The 19,360-nt window shown below is 41.0% G+C and overlaps 1 protein-coding gene and 1 pseudogene across 2 annotated transcripts in view; one reads left to right on the top strand and one right to left on the bottom strand.

Moving 5' to 3' along the window:
• Positions 1–19,360, top strand: part of LOC146561528 (ras and Rab interactor 2-like) — a 45,758-nt gene that overhangs the window by 3,385 nt on the left and 23,013 nt on the right. For both annotated transcript variants that reach the window (XM_085297684.1, XM_085297683.1), the window contains exons 2-5: positions 7,780–7,882; positions 13,974–14,074; positions 16,555–16,765; positions 17,414–17,525. In XM_085297684.1, coding sequence (XP_085153810.1) covers positions 7,823–7,882; positions 13,974–14,074; positions 16,555–16,765; positions 17,414–17,525 — 484 coding nt within the window. In that variant the 5' untranslated portion in view covers positions 7,780–7,822. The remainder of the gene's footprint in view (positions 1–7,779; positions 7,883–13,973; positions 14,075–16,554; positions 16,766–17,413; positions 17,526–19,360) is intronic.
• Positions 251–1,311, bottom strand: LOC146561529 (zinc finger BED domain-containing protein 4-like; annotated as a pseudogene).

Genomic DNA, 19,360 nt, shown 5'->3' with positions numbered 1-19,360 from the left:
GGGTACCTACTAGGGTATATATTAGACTCATAGTTACTATATACAATAATGGATTTCTATACATTTTGCATCAGATGAAAACTTTGGTTGTAAGATTCAGATTTTTTTTTTAACTAGACATGAGAATAATAAATAAAAGTATTTCTTTGTGCCCCCCTCTCCCTGTTAATGCCCTACCTGGCCCCCTGGCAAAACTTTGCTAGACGCGCCCCTGCACAGTTACCAGCTGTCAGCTACGTAGAAAAGATCCTGGTGTAGAAAGTAATATTAAATACATTCTAACAACAGCTTATCAAGCTAAACCAGCTGCTGTTGATTATTATTTTGGACAACAAAAGGGGCATTAATAAACGTCTTTGCTATTTAGTGCACAATATTTGAATAAACTAACAACATCCACCAACATAGAACTGTGGCAGTCAGTGCAACTGAGGTAGGTATTAACATCAAGTCTAAGACGACTCGCTTAATGGAGCCTATTTAGAAAAAGTGAGTGGCAGGTTTTTTTTAAGAAAAGTAGCTTTTCTGCATGATCAGCAGCCAGCCTGTTTCTGTTTTCATCTATAATGTGTGACACTGAGCTAAAAAGCCTGTCACTTTCCACACTGCTACATGGGGCTGAGAGGTATTTATGGGCCATTTTAGCCAAAGTGGGGAACCTGATTTTGTTGACACCCCAGTACTTCAGAGGACTGTCTTCACGAGGGCTCGGGGCCTCTCCGAGGTACGTGTCGAGCTCAATGGCAGCACCTGGTGCCAGCGGCTGTGCTGCCTGGGGCTGCTCCTTAGCGATTTCGTCAAATACAGTGTCCAGACTGCTGCTAGTGCTGGCCTGGGCCTTGACGAACAGTTTAGCAGGAGGTTCAGCAGTTTCTGCCCGACTCCCCTCTGCCTCAGCTCTGGACATCATCTGCAGCTCCTGCTTCAGGTGCAGCTTGGCCTCCGGAGCAGTGTTGTTGGAGAAGAAGCGATCTTTATACCTGCACAAAATTCATGAATGTATTAATATGTGGAAAAATAGGACTGATTTTAGTTTCCCCTAAACCACTGTCACAGATGCCAGCCATTTGACTTTCTGGTAGTAATAAGGGAAATATATTTCATATTATATATATTGCATACATTTGTATTTGTGTATTTTAGTTACAAAAATATAATATTTTCAGATGGAAATTAATCTTACATTTAGTGCTGTAGTTTATCATTGAATACCTATAGCACACAGACTTTACCTTGGGTCAAGTATGGTGGAGATGAAGTCTCGACGTCACTGAAGCGCTTCGTGACAGCTGCCTGTAAGGTTGCTTTCATTGTCTTGACGCTGTGGTCCTCGTCTGTTTCTCTGTTTAGAAGTCTCACTAGCACAGTCACAGCTGGGATGACATCAGAGGCTAGTGCGTCGTAGCTGCTCACTTTTTTAGTTGGTTCCTCAAAGGGGGCGAGGATGGCAACAGGCGTCTCCATAAGAGCCCATTGGTGAGCGGCGAGATAGTCAGGGAGTTCGTGCTCAGACACATACACGCCCAGCACTCGCTTTTGCTCTATGAGGGACTGGAGCATGTAATACGTCCTGCTGCGGTCTCTTTATTGGCTGGTTGAGCTGTCCCTGAATGTCCTCGAGGCGGGAGTAGACTAAGGTGGAATGTTTAAAATGCCCAACTATTTTCCGCCGCACTGCTAAAGCATCAGCTATGCTCCTCTGTGCTAATAAGCCCTCACAATTATGTGATCTAACAGTGTACCATTTCTTTTACATCACAGAAATGGTTGTAGCTCTGGGAATTACCCAGTAATGACAAAATATTTCCCAACTACTTACAAAGACAGCTTGCTTCCTGCAGAAAAAAAATACTGCGAGAGTACACTGTTCATTAACCTTGTTTCATTCTACTTTTAAATACTCTAGGAACAACAAGTAGGCCTGCAGAGCGAGAGCGAAGTGCTCTAATAGGGTGATATGGTACTACAAGGTCATTAAGATAAGATGGGGCCTGATTATTTAAGACCTTGTATGTGAGGAGCAGGATTTTGAATTCAATTCTGGACTTAACAGAATGTTGACCCTGTGCTAACTTGCATATGACAAATAAAACTGAAAGCTGAAAACAGTTTATGTCTTAACAAGCATTTATCAGCGTGTTGTGCGTCAGACAGCACAGCGGGGCTCTGTGTGTGCACTGATGGGTCAGCCAGTAGGAACATAGAAGAAATCTGCAACATACACTTTCAGAGAATTTCAGTGAGATGTGAATGTCACCATTTGGCTAGCAGCTACTTTGATCAGCTGTTGGCTCAACAATAAAAAGACAGACTTATGGGCTGCAGAAAGTCTGTTACCTGTGAAATTTCACACACTCACTATCCTACAGTTGTAACATGCAATGGAGCCAACTGAACCACTCTACTTTTTTGGGTACACAGCAGCACTGTATCCACAACACAAACGAATCCTGTTCTTATTTAGACAGGTGAGTGACTCATGGACTTGTTCTCCATCAGAACTGAAAGCACACAAAGTTCACATCTGGAGCTAACCGGGTAGAGGATACGTTGAGCCTGAGCTGTGATTTAAGTCAGGTGTTGCGCCATCAGCACTTTTATTGAGGTGCTGTTGAATTTGGTTAAGCATACTGGGTGTGAGTGGTGCAGTGCAAATACTTTGACAGCAGACTGTGGTGTGTTTGTGTGTGTGTGTTTACACAGTCTGGCTGCAGAGAGCTCTCTTCTCAGTTCAAATGTGTGTTTGTGCAAGTTGGTGATCTCTGTGCTGTGGGACAGGTTTCCATGGAATAAATCTGTGCCCTGTGGTGAGGGGACACACCCTGCTAATGTAAAGAGGAGTGCACTCGCACACTTTTAAAAGCTAAACTTAGCCTTTCTAAGTGGAAGTAACTACATGGCTGCCAGCGTAGCCCATGACCTACAGGAAATCCCATCAGATGGAGGAGAAGTGCTCAGGAATGGCATGTGGACATTTTTTTTTCTTTTTTGGCCAACTTGGTCTACTACTTAAAGTACTGAGAGCCATTCTGTGCACAAGTTTCCTTCCTTTTCATAAAATAGCCAGTGATTACAAGGAATGAGTGGAATTGTCTTCTTCATAACAAATTGGGAAAAAACCTGAATATTTTTGTGAATGAGTAAACATACTTCTGGAGTTGCCCAATAGTCATTCGGAAGTGGAAGCTGTGGAGATGCTAAGCTTATGTCTGTCAGGGATAAAGAGACTGGAAGGTGTTGGCTTAGGTTGTTGGCAGCTATTAAGCTTTGAAAATAAGATGCTAAAACGAGTCACCAGATATCCTTTGCAGCTGTTAGTGCGTTTGAGTGGGCTGTTCAGTCTGTGTGTGGAAAACACTGCATGCCAGTGATGCACCACTGATTTATGATTTCCCTGACTTTTCCAAATATTGCCTCCCACTGCTCAGTTGCTGTAGGTTGGTAGGTAATGATGCTGGATACCACTGTCATACACAGTAAGTTGGTGAAAAATGTTGAAGGAGTTTTGTATGTGAAGCCAGGTGATATTTTGATGGCGCTACCTCAGCTGAACCCCCCACCTAGGGTCAAGGTCTGGGACTGTGTGTGGGATTTTTTTCCCCCCATTATCAACAGGATGATAATGAGGGGAAACGGAAAGGAAACAGACACCAACCTGAGTAGTGTTTGTTTTTGAGTGTCTCTGAGCACCAGAGAATTGTGACTTGTTGGGAAATAGTAACCGAACACATAATGGTGAGTCATGTGGCACTGCTAAAAAGACACCTATGAAAATGAGTGTTGTACAGCTATATGTTAGGCTGGGAGGGTGGGAGCTTCTTGTGGTTTTAAGTGTGAACAGTAAGCTTCAGTAGTCCACTCAGTTCCTTTATGTCTCAGCACACATGCTCAGACATACAGGGACCTCAGACTGCTCTGAGGTAGAACACTAATAGGGTTCGCGCACTTGGTGCTTAAAAATACTGCAAAAGATGGTAGATCAGCTACAAAAAGCAGTATTAACTCCATGTAATGTATTCACTGTGAGGCTCTGTATTGAACCGATTGGTCAGTTATGTGAACACATGAATGTAATTTACTCTTCTCAAGGTCTCTTGGGACAGCATACGCATTTTTCACTTGAACTCAGACACACAGAAATATGACCATAACATTTCTTCAAAGGTTAAGATAATCTGGAGGAGGAAAGGAAAACAATGAATGTCTGAGATTTTTGAGACCTCAGGCAGCACTGTTTAAAGTCAGGCCTGGTCCTGTAGTGGTACACGCTGGGCTTCTAAACGCTTCTGCAGTCAGTGAACACATTTAGTCACTCTTACCATAGTGGTCTAACACGCTGTGTTAAAAAGGCTGGTACAAGTATTATGTAGTAGCAGCTATGCTAATACCAGGACCCTGAACGCAAAACATGTGATAGAGGTGTAGTTTTCATAATAAAAGCCAGGCTTTTGTTATGAAAACTTTAACAAAAGCCAGGCTTTTGTTAAAGGATATGACTCATCTCAGTTTGTTTCCCTCTTTCAGCCATAGTTGTGGATTCCAGCATTGCTGAGCTGGTGTTTGCTGCACTTACGTTTGTTGGCTTCTTGAGTGTGTTTCATTTTTTCTAAAGATTAATGTGGACGTTTACATCACATCTAAACTCTGATGTGTCTCTTTGAACAAATGGAAAAAAAAATCTAAGGTGTCTACAGGTATGTCACATGGTTTGTATGTGTTGCAGCTCTGCAGCTGATGGCTGCTTTACTGTAAACATGACACAGTGACACACACGTATGATTCACGTTTTCATTTCCACATGTTCTGTTGTAGTAGTTTATTCGCCGACTTTGTTAAGCCCCATTTTCCTGGGAACCGTGCAGCATGTGACTTACTGTCACAGAGTGTATGTACGGACTGGTAAAGAAGAACACCAAATATAGTAACTGGAGGAAAATGACAGATGATTCCTTGCTTGTCATCAATGTCATTTCATTAAGACGGAGATTTTGGAACTCTTGACACTGAAATGTTGACGATCTATTGCAAAGCCCATTCTCAAATCAGGGTTATGATTTGTGGCCATAATTTATGGATTTTCCATAAACCATAAAGTACTGTTTTCAAAAGGAAAAAAACTGCAATGAAATACTCCGTGTGTGTTCAAAAGATACAGAACTTACATTAGTTCCAATGCAGACTTCAGCAGGTGATCAAACAGCTCGTTTCCTTATTCCTCATTCTTTTTATTACTTAATCATCTGGCGTTAACATATTGCACCACTGTTTGTTTCTCACTTTGTGTAATTTATGCATTCCTTCTGCTATTTATTATTCTGGGGAACTGGCAGTCTGTTTATTTTTCATGGACTGACAACCAGCCTTCCTGTTTACTGGGTTTGGACTGTGTGTGAATCACACACTTGCAGCTTGCACACACAATCACAAACACATCTTACTATAACCCCACCTGCTGCTTTGTTTTCACATGAGGACTTGACCCAACAGAGCCCCGATAGATTTGTGAGGAGGAGAGGAGAAACGAGGCATGCTGGGAAAAACCAAAACAACAAAAAACAGTGAGGTCGCATGCCTTCTGTGAATCTTTAGCTGTGCTTGCTTTCCAGGAAAGAAACCTGTTTTTCTCAAGGTTTCTCAATCAATGTTTGCCAATTTTCTCAAGCCAAAAAAAAAAGAAAAAAGAAAATTAATAGTAATAAAAGGGAAATCTGATGCTCTGGTGTTGTTGTTTTTCCAAAAAAAAAAAGACTTCTCCCCTTGGTTCAACATCTAGATGTCTCATCAGTGCATCCTGTCCTTGTTTATTTTATCCCTGTGGTTTGGTCAGCTCCATTCACTGCCAGCACCATTTAGTTTCTAGCAGTGAATCTAAAGGATCTGGTTTTTAAAAATGGTGAGACTGTGTTGTCCTAGCAGAATGGACATGAGGAAACATGTCAGGCAACACCAACCTGACATGGTGCACTACATGTCATGGCTTGAATTAGTGAAGGTGGGTCCAGGCTGTTCTATCACTAAATGATCAGTGTTACAGAGAAGCTCCTCGTGGATTAGCTTATATGTGACTTCTTTGTCCATGTCACTGTTGGGCTGCTCTAGAGTGCATGCGTCATTGTTTAAGACGGTCTGCATAGTTTTACGTTCATAAACTGTCCAAGAGTCCCTCAAATCAGATGTTCGCCAAGTGATTCCTTTTTGTTAAAAATGACCAGATCATTGTTCTTTTCAGATGTTGGAACCCTGAGCCCAAGAGATGGTATCTGCTTGACTCAAATTGTTTTTCAAGGCTTAAAGGGTAAAAACACCTCAGTGGGGAAAACCAGCCTTAGGCTCTGTCCATGCTTACCATGATGGAGCTTCAGATATCTTAAACACTACCACTAGTGGGGTAGTGGACGCCCAACCTCACTCTCTTGGCAAAGTTCCATGTCCTTAAACTTAGAGTAGCTCTGTGTCATCACAGCTCTGTTACCAGGATTGTTATGGACAGAAGTTCTTGTTGCCTCAGGATTACATGTATAGATTACATATAATAGTTTTCTATACATTGCATTCCCTCATGTCATATATGTCTGAGGGCATCAACAGTTAGACGTTTGACCTCTAGCTCGAGTAGGGCTGTTCGATATAACGATATATATCGGATGACGATATGAAAACGTCCATCGTTTCATTTTACGCTATTGTTTGTTTCGTCGTGTCGCAAAATAAACTGTTTACGGCAATATTTTTTTCATGGTTTTGATGGTCACTGTAGTGGCTATGTTAATTAGTTAAAGTTCTCTCTTTCTCTTATATTTAATATAACCACACTACAGACAGACAAGCGTTTGTTTTTATGCGTTGTCGTTAGCAACAACGACGGTAAAACCACCGCGTGTCCGCTTGTTCCACATAATCTTGAGTCCAGCCGCAGACTCAAGATTTATGCTTTCATAACAGCCTCTGTTCAAGCACTCTGAAGAGGAAAGGATTTTGGGTCAGCTAGTGGTTGCTGGTGTTTTCCTCTTACTCATGTGTTTCTTTAAAGGGAAGGACTGCAATGTGTTTGCATGCCACTCACAGCTGGCTCGTATCAGCTGCTGTAAAAGGATCCGCCACAACATCTGTGAGAAGCGTGCCTCTGCGTATGCTCGTGCGTTCAGTCTGTTTAAAAACACAAACAGTATTGTAGGAAACACAAATCTGCTTTGGAATTTGTTTTGAGTGAAATGTTTTTCAGAGTATAAGACCTAAAATATGCATGTTGCTTAAGATAGAAATTATTTTAAAACCATGATTAATGAGGAGTGAGGTAGAGCAATACCAGTTGGATAGCCCTCAATAAATCACACCATCATTCATCAGTTAGTTTTTTTGAAAAAAGTAAAAATAGTTTGATTAAATATGCAGCAAACTAAGAAATCAGGAAGGAGACAAATAATTTTTCACAACACTGTAAAACTTTCTGCAGCAAGAGTACAGAAACTAGAAAGAGATATCAGCTTTGTCCCATATTTAAATCACAGTACATATGTACATAGTACCTTTATATCCCAAGAGAACATGTGCTCTAGTATGTATTTGTGCTAGCAAGTGAAGGAAAGTGAATCCTTAATTTTTCGGGCTGTTTTCTGAGCTGGGGTTGTTTCCTTCCACACACAAGCAGCCTTAATTTATTTCAAATGGTTTAGAGGAAGACAATGAGAAAAAGTGTGGTGGGGAAATGGTGTTTCTGAACGACTGAATCGCCTTTGTTTGTCTCTAATGTTTGTGTGTGTTTTTTCCCCTCCTGCATAGACGGCTCAGCAGACAGGCGCACAGAGACGACCACAGAGGCAACATGTCTACAAGTAACATCAGTCTGCCCTCCAAGCGGGACAGCAAGGGCAGTTTCTTCAAGGTGTGTGCCACTCTGAGCAGTCAGAAACATCCTTACAAACAGAACTGCGCTCAGCACGCTTCAGGTAGAGACGGTCCCTCACTGTCTCTACCTGAAGTTTTTGAGGAAGAAGTTGCAGTCAGCATCACGTTCATCAGACCACGAGAAATCAGGCTATTGTCAAAATTTCCTACATTTCCTACTAAAGAAATTCTGACTGACGAAGAAATGAAGAAAAGCAATCACTTTTCTTTTTCATAGACATTTATTTATTAGGGGAATTTCATTAAGACTGAAATCAACTTTGTGAGAAAATCCACCCTTAATTTCCTTATTTCGTCTTACACTTAGAGCAACAGAGTGGCACAGTAACTCTGGCACTGACGAGATGTGATAGTTGTCAGATAAAGTACAGTAAAGTAAAATGTAATTGGATGTATTTGGAAAAAAGGGAACAGTCTTGTCTCAGTAACCCCTGAGACAAGACTTGTGGGGTGAGCAGAGTTGTTAAATGGTGTCATTATGACCCTAAATTGACAATTTCATTACACAAATAAAAAAGATGTGATAACGCTGGAACATAAAGCAGTGTCTCTGCCTGTGCAGCGCAACAACAGGAGTACTCTACATCTGACCTGAGTGCACGAATAGTTCATAAGGTTATTTGTTTAAATGCTCATCTCAGTTACTGAAGACCGTAGAAGAAAAAAATTGCACTGCTGTGAGTCAGATTTTAATTCAGAAACACACAGTTTGGTCCTTTTGGCTCGATTAGACCTTTAAAAAGATGAATTAACTGAAATCTATGAAGTGCATATTTAGTTTTTCCCAACTTGTGGCCGAACTTTGTTCTGGTGCGCTCCTGCAGAACTGTGCTCTGTGAGTCCTCCTCACCACTCCCAACAGTTTCCCACAGTGTTCAACATTGTATTATTATTTGTAGATAAATTATTTTTACTATTAAATCAATATTTCATCCTAAATTTAATAGGACATGCTTTGAAAATGTTACTAGGAGCAACTCTTTGTATTCGAAGCTTTGTGAGGTCTGAAGAGAGTCGCTGTGGTGCTGAATCCACTCCACTGCTTCTCACAGACAACGCTGTTTTTAACACTCGTTAAAAGTGTTATGTTGTCTGGGACTTTCAGGCCTTTTAATTACACCTTTAATAAATCGTACTGATGTAGAGCGGAAATCACTGTCTCGGCGTTTGCACGGCATGCAAGTGTATGGAGTCTGTTAGGACAGGTGTCCATGCGGTGAGGGTGAAACGGTGACTTCAGCACACATGCATGTGTGTGGGTGTGTGGTAGGTTCTCCTTTGTTAATAGCAGCCCTGCACAATTGCATGCAGAGTGTGTCACTTGCTGTAGTTGAGGTTTTTTGTTAGTGCCAAGCTTTGAAGTCATTACTGCTTTGATGTGAGTCAAAGTTGTAATACAAGGCCGTGTGTGTGAGTGTGTGTTTAAGGCAGGACTACAGCTAAGCTGCTGCAGGTGTTAGCATGTTGTGATAACTGGCACTGATGGTTAACACTTAGAAAATATCAGCTTGTCAGTGTTTGAAACTAGAGGTGAAATAGTGCAAAGTTTATTTTCAGTAGAGCGTAGAAGAGTGGCTCGTCCTGTTCAGACGTTTCTGAGAAACATCACTGAGTGTCAGCTGGTGCTCAGCGAGCCTCTGTTGATCAAGGGTGTCTGATTGGGTCTAAACCAATGCAGTCATTGGTCTAAATGTAATACCAAAATAGTATCACATTTCACATGCTTTTTCACAGGGGTTTAATAAAAATAGTGATATTGAAAACTAAAACACTTTGTCACTGGAAAGTGAGATGCATTTCAGTTTTATTTATTCAGTGCCAAGTCACAGCAGCAGTCGCCTCAAAACATTTAAGAGTAAATCCTGTAAAATCAGGTTTGCCAGTATTTGGATCTCAAAACTGAAAAAAGATCGCCAAGGCCAGATGAATATCTCGCCAGGTGTCAGGTCTTTGTGTATTTTCTTATCCTGATTTTGTTCTCCACGTATCCAGTTTCTTCTTTTAAAGACACACTTCACACCAACTTTCTAGCTAATAGCTCTTTGGTAATACTCTTGTTGGTGCATGTTTGTCACACTGTGTAGCTAATTACAGAAACGAGACAGGCAGACAGGGTGCTAATAACAAACTACCTAAAGATACATTTTAAAACTGGTTCCTTGACAACTTTGTTATATGCAAACACGACACTGGTGCTGGCACCTTTGTTTGAATTATTGCAAGAAATTCTGCTTCCATGGAAAATACATTCAAAGAAATAAGAACTGGTTCAAGACTTTTGCACACTACTGTATCTACCTACAAACATTAGTTGGATATTAATACAATAATATTTTGATATATTCTAAAACATAGGACAAAAAGCTTTTCTTATACTTTGATGCCAGTCATATTATAGAGAGACAAATCAGTTATGATTTATAGCAAAAATCAAAAACCCATTGTGATCCTGCTGAAATACAGTTGAAATGTCTACATTTTTATGTCTGTAGCTCAAAGAGAAGTGCTAGAATATTCTAGGCTGTTGTCTGAGCCAGTGTGGCCTGGCTTTCTCTTAATATGCATTCTGCCCCCTTAAATTTGGTAGTTAAAGCTGCTTTTATTGCTTGTGGCGCTGCAGCAGCTGTTTATTTTATTCATCTGGTTTAGGAAATTTATTTCTTTGTTTAGCATTTATAATTTACCATCACAATGAACACCGGTGTACCACAAGGCTGTGTGATGAGCCCTTTCCTCTACTCCCTCTTCACCCACGACTGCAGACCTGCTGATGGTTCCAACACCATCATTAAGTTTGCAGATGACACCACGGTGATTGGCCTCATCAGTGACAACGATGAGGCCGCCTACAGGGAGGAGGTGGATCGTCTGGCTGAGTGGTGCGACACAAACAACCTGCTGCTTAACACCGAGAAGGCCAAGGAGCTCATCGTGGACTACAGGAGAAATGCTGACCCACATCCACCCATCCACATTAAGGGGACGGCTGTGGAGCGTGTGAGCAGCTTCAAGTTCCTGGGAGTCCACATCTCCGAGGATCTCACCTGGACGACCAACTGCTCCAAGCTGGTCAAGAAGGCTCACCAGCGCCTCTTCTTCTTGAGGACTCTGAGGAAGAACCACCTGTCCTCAGACATCCTGGTGAACTTCTATCGTTGCACCATCGAGAGCATCCTGACCAACTGTATAACAGTCTGGTACGGGAACTGCTCTGCCTCGGACCGGAAGGCGTTGCAGAGGGTCGTGAAAACTGCCCAGCGCATCGCCGGAGCACCACTTCCTGCCATAAAAGACATCTACAGGAAGCGGTGTCTGAAAAGGGCTGGGAAAATCATCAGAGACCCCAGTCACCCATCACATGGACTCTTCACCCTCCTGCCCTCTGGGAGGCGCTACAGGAGCCTCCGGACTAAGACCACCAGGTACCGGAACAGCTTCTTCCCCACAGCTGTCAGACTCCTGAACTCTGCCTCCTGACATCTGACCCACGTTAACTCATGGACTGAACATACACACACACACACAATGGACAACTGTACCCTCAAACACACAATAATAACATGGACTGAACCACCACTCACAACCACTAGCACTTTATATAGCCTCTGTAGAAATTATCCACACCCTCACTTACCTTAACTGCACTACTGTATAGCTCTGTGTAAATAATCATTCTGTACATACGATAATTTTTAACCCTACAACTGTTTACAACTTGCATAGTTCCCATTTCTGTATAGCTGTATATCTCAGATTCCTGTAAAGTTATTTATTTCATATTCTGTATAGTTTTTCATATTTATATCCTGTTCATAGCCTGTACATAGCTTGTACTCACTACAGCCTGTACATACTTATAGTTATAGAATATTCACAACATACTTCATACCGTGTACATTATAACATAATAGACCCATTTCTGTAATATACTTACATATCTATATTATTGCTAATATATATTGTAATATATCTATATCACTAAAGCACTTCTGCATGGATGCAAACTGCATTTCGTTGCCCTGTACCTGTGCATGTGCAATGACAATAAAGTTGAATTCTATTCTATTCTATTCTATTTGTAAATGGTCATTTTTTCAAACTGATTTAAAGCTACTACATCTTATTATTACCATAATAAATGATATTAAATTGGTACTTTGATTGGGGGGGAGGGCAGGGGAACATCTGTGGCTTCATTGAGAAAGTGTTGTCTTTCTAAACGTTGAGGTTGTGAACCTTAAATGTTCCCCTTAAAAAATGAAGGAGTCAGATATTTGATTTCCTCTGAAACGGCTGAACTAAAGGTTTCCTCACCCTGCTGAAGCTGCTGATGTGAGGTTGCCCAACAGAAGCTGGACTGGGAAGTGAAACCAATGACATCAGTGACACTCTGACGAGGGTCAAGGCCAGACTGACACAAAGAAAAAAGAAGGTAGAATTTGTGTCAAATTCTCATTTGACACATTTCAAAATCTAATAAATTGTCAAACAATTTATATGGAAAGACAAATGGGGGGGGGGGGGGGGCGGGGGGTGTTGTAATTTTATAAATAGGCTCTTTTGATTGGATGTGTTCCTGGCCTTAAGTGTCTGCTGCCAGTTTACCCGTTAAGGGTAGTTTCTGTCTGATCTGAATGTTTCCTTTCTGTTCTTAATACTTATTGTCAAGGCCTTATAAAAAGCATTATTTGATGGGCATACAGTGCTCATGAAGCCCTAAAAGATGCTTATGATCGTATATAGAAATCTTTTATGGATTAAAAATATTCATAAAAGCCTTTAGTTTGTTAAAATGGTTTATTTTTTCCTAAAATTAACGAGGCATTGTTCTTGCTTTAGAGCCAGTGGCTTTAAAAATGTGCAATAAGTTATAATTAGCTGTTACTGAGGCCATAGTTAACCTGCAGAATAAAGTCAGTTGCGCAACAAAGAAACAAAAGAAAGTTCAGCACAGACACAATTTAAAGTCTTATTCACATATTTTATGCGTATTTTATGGTTTGATAGCTAATACAGTTCATGTTTAACGATTCAAGATGCAGTGTGTTAAATCAGTGAGCTAGCTCATAGCTATTATGAAAACAAGATAGTTGGTCAAAAGAATGTGGCTCTCTGCTCTTGTGTGTCTGTACATTTTCTTTCTCAGTACGATTTGTCTAGAAGTGGAAAAACAGCTGACAGGAAATACAGAAAAATCAAATATGTATGTGTGTGATCACATGAGTGCTGTCGCAACTGGCATTTAAAAAGCTGATGTGTGGGTCTTTTTTTTAGTACATTTGATCGACCTTTTTGGTTGTGAAATGTTTGTGATCAGGCATCCACATAACTTCTAACTCGACTAGATGGAAGTTGGATTCTTGCTTGTTCTCTCTTGCTCTGGGTTAAATCTCTTTTCAGCAACCAGACTGGGCGTTTTACACTTCACTTGTTGCCAAAGTGGAGCCCAGCAAAATAAAATACTTATACTTTTAGTTAAACAGTTGGGCAATGTTGAGGACTAAACTGCTGGTTTAAATCAAACATCACATGCATAAGCATCAAATAATTACAATGTGGCCATTCAGACAACATGCAAAATGTGTTTGTTTTCAAGTTACTACGATTCAAACCACGTTATATTGATACTGTGTTGTGGTTAAGAAGATTTGAATGGTGAACAATACAGATCTCTGTGGAACCTGTATGGACATGAAGATGTTCCAACATGAACACAGACACAAATTGTTTCCTCTGTAGCAACTTTGGTTAGTTAATGGGAAGTGGTTAAATGGGAGTAGACTGTCTTGCAACCACAAACACGTACTTCTACTTCTCCTGAAGAGGATTTGCATGGACGAATGCCATCCTTCGCTTCTTAAACACATCCTAATAAAATAAACATAAACTAAAGCTGACTCTAAGCTGAACCATAAAGTTCTTTCCCAGTTCTAAAACATCCTTTGAAAGTCAGGATGTCCTCACTCCCAAGAGCCAAAGGTCGGATTGATCCTCACAAAGAGTTTGCACCACAGGAAACGCAGCAGAAGCACTTTGATCATCGAGTCTTTGTCTCTGTGTCTGTGCAGCTCATCGACTCATTTGCCTGGGAGATCGGCACTCTGAAGAAGGTGATGGGGAAAAACACGGAGCCTGTGGGAGGAGATCAGAAGACAGAAACACTTGTGGGGTGAGCTCATGCTGTGTCTGTATTAAAGACAGTTCCTAAATTGTGTGTCTGCTTGTGCTTGTATATCTTTAGATTTCTTCTGGTGTATTTCTCCATGGCTGCCAGCAGAGAGCGCTCCTAGCAAACCTTTAGGTCTTGATGTGTGAAATGTGGTGATATCGGCACAAAGATGCCACTGAGCAATGTCAGGAGTCAGCTTGACAAACAGGAGCTGCTTTGCAGTGCGTGTTTCTCACTCGTCTCTCAACTCTGAAAAAAACGTCTCTGAACAAACACCTGATTTGCTTGTGAACATGCAGCACTCACCTGTGGATCTAGTGTAAAGTTTCATACCTTAGCTGGAAGGTCCAGTGTGGACTTCAGTGATTAATTCCTCTGAGAGACGGTTTCTGTAGAATTCAGAAAGTACCGGTTAGTTATTGAGGAACCGAGAAGGAGGTTGATAGGCCCTGCGAGGCACACTGTCTGTGTTGGAATAATTGAAACTAAATTTACTGAATTACTCATAGCCTTTTTTTAAACACTATGAACACTTTGAGCATTAAAAGTGTGCGTGGGCATCTTAGCATATAGTGAGAGCTGGAAGAACTGTGTGTAATCTCAGTAGGGGGCTTTACTGCATTAATAAATAACATAAGTAAATATGTGAGCTTCTGTTGACTGTTTTCAGAAATACAAAGTTAAAAGATGTCTTGAATGTTGTGCAAGCAAACTAAAGGCTGGGTGGCACTGAGTGCTTTAGCTTACAAGCCCAAGTATTCTTCCACAACTTGTTTCTCCTCTACAGTTTAAACCTTACATTCACAGCTAAAATACCAGTTAACCTAGCATGCATGTCTTTGGACTGCAGGAGGAAACCAACAAAGACTCAAACCATAAATGTTCCTACAGGGAGGGAACCATCACAACACTGGATAGCCTACTGATGCTTCACAACAAGAGTTTAGAAATAAAGGCTTTCTCTTGATGAGTTGGAAACGGTTGCATCAGCTTTCTGAGCATAAAGTCTACAGTGCTGTAAAGTATTTGCCCCCCTTCCTAATTTCTTTTTTCTATTTATTTATTTATTTAGGACAGTGCATGTTAATGAACATAAATGTAAAAAAAAAAATTACATGAATGTAAACATACCAGATTATAGCCAAGGGCTAATTTCCATCTGTTGTCCTTAAGCATAAAAATAGACATAATAATTCATAAAAATTCATCATTCATTCATAATAAAAACTCCATCACCAAACTTACACATACACACCATTCTGTTCCCAAATAAAACATTAAAACTATACAACTTATACATGATCACACACTTGATTTGTCCATAACCAGTTTTTAACCTTTGCCTTAAACAAATTGAATGTCGAGCATTCTCTAATGGGTTGAGGAAGACTGTTCCATAGATGGCCACCCTGGACAGAAAGGACGTTCTGCCCAAATGCTGTCCGTCTGTGGGGTATAAACACGTCTCCTCGGATTGTAGCTCGAGTGGTCCTGTCTGAGCTTTCTTTATGCCTAACAAACTGCTTTAGTGGTGGTGGAGCAAGAGAGTGTAAGACTTTATATATTAAACTCACTCTTTTAAGTTTCACTAAGTTATTGAAGTTCAGTAATTTATGTTTTTTTAACACATGACAGTGGTGGTGGGAAGTCGGTTTTTTGTCGAGTAGTTTTAAACTTCTTTTATAAATGTTTTCAATAGTTTTAAGTGTTGTTGGACAAGCAAGTGACCAGGACGTCAAACAATAGTCCATATGAGAGATGATCATTGAGTAAAAATAAGTTTTTTGTTTTGTTTTCTTAGGTTTACTTTTACTGCTAGAAAGTTTCTAGTAAATTTCATTAAAGGGAACTGTGAAAAAGGAAGTCGAGGCGTCATTTTAGCCACACTTTGGGGATTTTTGTCTGCGTAGGCGCGTTTGATCTAATCAGTCCACCTTTGTATCGTTCTTTATTTGAGTTTATTGCCAAGGAGCAGCTCATCTACAACATTTTACTACTTTTTAACTATGTCAATAAAAAACTATTTTTAATAAATACCAGTTTTGTTGTGGATATAATAATAATAATGATGGATTGCATTTATATAGCGCTTTACAATTCCACTATTCATTCACACACTGTTGGAGGCAGCTGCAGTTGTAGCCACAGCTGCCCTGCAGACTGACAGAAGCGACGCTGCCATATCGCGCCATCGGCCCCTCTGGCCATCACCAGTAGGTGACGTGTCTTGCCCAAGGACACAACGACCAAGACTGTCCGAGCCGGGGCTCGAACCGGTAACCTTCCGATTACAAGACGAACTGCCAACTCTTTGAGCCACGATCGCCCTTTGATATAGAACCATGTGAGAATGTCTCTGAACATGCCTTCAATTCTGAAATATGTTCAAATGTTACACGTTAAAATAAAAATTCTGCGTGTTTTTTTGTGGTTTGTGTAGCCGGCCACTGATGCTTGATTTTATGTGTTTGTTTTTCCAGACTGGGGGAAGAAGTGGGAGGCCTCTTCCTGCAGGCCTCACCTTGTGCTGGCATTGGTGGAGGGCTGGCCGGTGCCAGAGACTCTGGCTACGACTCGCTTCACCGACGCGTCAGCGTCCTGGACAGACTGGTGCATACCCATACTGTGTGGCTACAGCTGGGCCTTAGCCACGAGGAAGCCATGCACATACTGCAGAACGAGCAAGCTGGGGTGAGGCAACAGCTGCCACTGCGGCTTCCTTCTTTCCAACACTGCTAACTTACCTGGAGGCTCTCACTTTGGATTAATAGTTAATGTTTAATACAACAGAGGCATGAAATCACAACTAACACGGCAAACTTTTTCTTTTCCTCAATAAAACCAGTCACAATTGTAGTAGTGTATTGTTTGACCGCAGTCAGCTTATATGCATTACAACAAGATCACTCACTCAACAACATGATGGGAGTCACTTTTTTGAGTCTTAAAGAACTCATTTTGCAAAAAACGTTTTAAAAAAACAGTAAAAGTATCTCTGCCATGGTCGGTGTTTGTCTGTTTTTAAAGAAAATATTTTGGATAATTGGGACCAAAATGAAATGATATTGCCGATACCCCACCTCTCTGCAAGATTCCATCCAAATCTGTGTTTTTTAAAATAGGATAGGATATTTTTAGCCTCTGATAACAGTAAATATACAGCACTACACGTCCATTGTTGTGTATACATTTTGTAAATATAGGACGCGTCTGGATGTTAGGACATTCCTTACAGTATTTCCAGCTCTCTACAAAGCACAGCTGAGTCAGCAGAACATGAAGAATGACCCAGTTTTTGTGCAAACATTAACTGGATGTGTTCTCTTTCCTTACCCATAGACATTTGTGGTGAGGAAATCAGCCAGCCTGCAGAAAAAAGTCATATCTCTACGCATGGATAAAGACTCGAGCGTTCCTGTCAAAGATTTCCCCGTAAAGGAGAGCCAGTACAGTAAGTGTTTGTTTTTCTCTGCTATTTTTAGCCACTGAGATACACAAAGCTGTCAGTCACCAGCAGCAACAGGCAGAGCTGTTAATAGTGGAATGATGCAAGGAGAGGAACAAAGAATTTACAGGGGTAATTCCTCTACTGGATACTTTTAGGCAGTACCAGAACTCTTTGAATAGAATGGTTTAATTATTTTGAGGACTCTGAAAAGGTCATTTACTGTCCATTACTGAACAGAAACCCAACTTGTTTAGATGTTTTTGGTGACAACATTCCTCATGACTCACACCTGTCTCATAACCAGCTATTTGAGTAGACAGGCAGTATCAGCATTTCTGAAGGCTGAAGGCCTAAATCTAAAATTGAAAAAAAGAATCCCAGGCCTAAACGACACTATAAACCACAGAGACTCAGGTCGAAGATGAACACAAGAGCACCTTCCAGCTGCCAAGTTCCCACGCAGGACCACAGCACTCACAGCAGGGCCGTCATCAGAGATGAGCTCGGCAAATAGCAGACAAGCCTGTAGTAAAACCCTAATACTTATGTCTTCAAAATATGTCACAGGCTTTCATATATTGTTTGTTTCGCTTTATTTCTGTGCTCACTTCTTCCTTCCCTGTCACTCTGAATAAGTGTGTTAGTGTTGCATTTTCAGCCACATAAAAAGTGGGATTTCCCAGACTTCCAGAATGCATACAGTCTACTTCTTGTACCTGTCTGTTGCCATCAGTTTCTGTCTGCACTGAACTGGAATTTCCAAATGCTTACCCGGCAACAGAATGTGCTGAGTGTGAATCTCAGCCCTGCTAAACTAAAGAGACAGTGACGTTTCTCTTTGCACCTGCAGAGAAAACAATGAGCACAGTGAGACAGAACGTCTTCTACTGAGCATTTCCATCGACTGTAATACTCTCTGTGATCTCAGTGATTTGCAGCAGTAATAATGAGTTACTGTTTTTTTAACACCTGATGTTTAAAGACCACTTTCCCGTTCCTCTAAAGTGACTTTTCTTAAGCTGACATGCATCGAGACATTCTGCAATAATCTGGAGGACAAACAGAAATGCAAACAGAAAGAGGGCTGGATTCACCCCCTGAGCAGCAGTTGCATACCTCCAAAACTTGCGCTGTTATGGAGTTTTTCCACTTTACCCCTGCACTGCTGTCTGGAACTGTTTTTTTTTTTTAAGTAACCGTTAGAGTCACACCAGATGGAAAATACCACTAAGCTCACACTAGCCACATTGTCCACTGCATGAAGAGCTGGCCCTTGATTGAGCTGTGATAAACATTTGGCAAGCAAAGCTGCAGGTGTTGCAATAACAGTTTAAAACATTAACAGGAGCGTTCTACCTGGGAGGGAATTCTTCCATATGAATCATTTGCTCTGTAACGAGTCTGTTCTGTGGCCTGTTTAAACCCGTGCTCTTTAACAGAGAATTGGGATTAATGGACTTTGATAAAGGTATTTGGGCAGGTATCCTGTGATGAGTGGTGTGGGAATGTGCTACCAGGCCTGCTGTCATTGCTGTAATGACAGGTAATAATAAGGGCTCTTTTCATGTGTTAAAGTCAATATTTCAACAAGTAAAAGTGAAATGACTGAAGGAAGATTTGAAGTCCCAGAAAAAAGAGACGTGTACATGTCGGCAGGTTTGGTTTTAACCCACTTTCCTTCTTTCCAGAGACTGTATATGATGTCTTTGTCTTACTGCATTCTACTCAGAGTTTAACGCGTTCACCATTCGAAGATCTTGGTCATGTTTAGTTCAGTGCCCGGAGCGTTGACTGTGTGCCAAGTTGTGAGCAAACAGCCTTCTTGATTCGTGTATTAC

Source organism: Mchenga conophoros, linkage group LG13 (genome assembly GCF_057382185.1).
Source record: "Mchenga conophoros isolate Kocher_MC1m ecotype Shallow Benthic linkage group LG13, M_conophoros_male_GT1.1, whole genome shotgun sequence".
NCBI classification, from domain to species: domain Eukaryota; kingdom Metazoa; phylum Chordata; class Actinopteri; order Cichliformes; family Cichlidae; genus Mchenga; species Mchenga conophoros.
The sequence above is the reverse complement of the archived record's forward strand: the minus strand, read 5'-3'. Positions and strand labels throughout refer to the sequence as shown.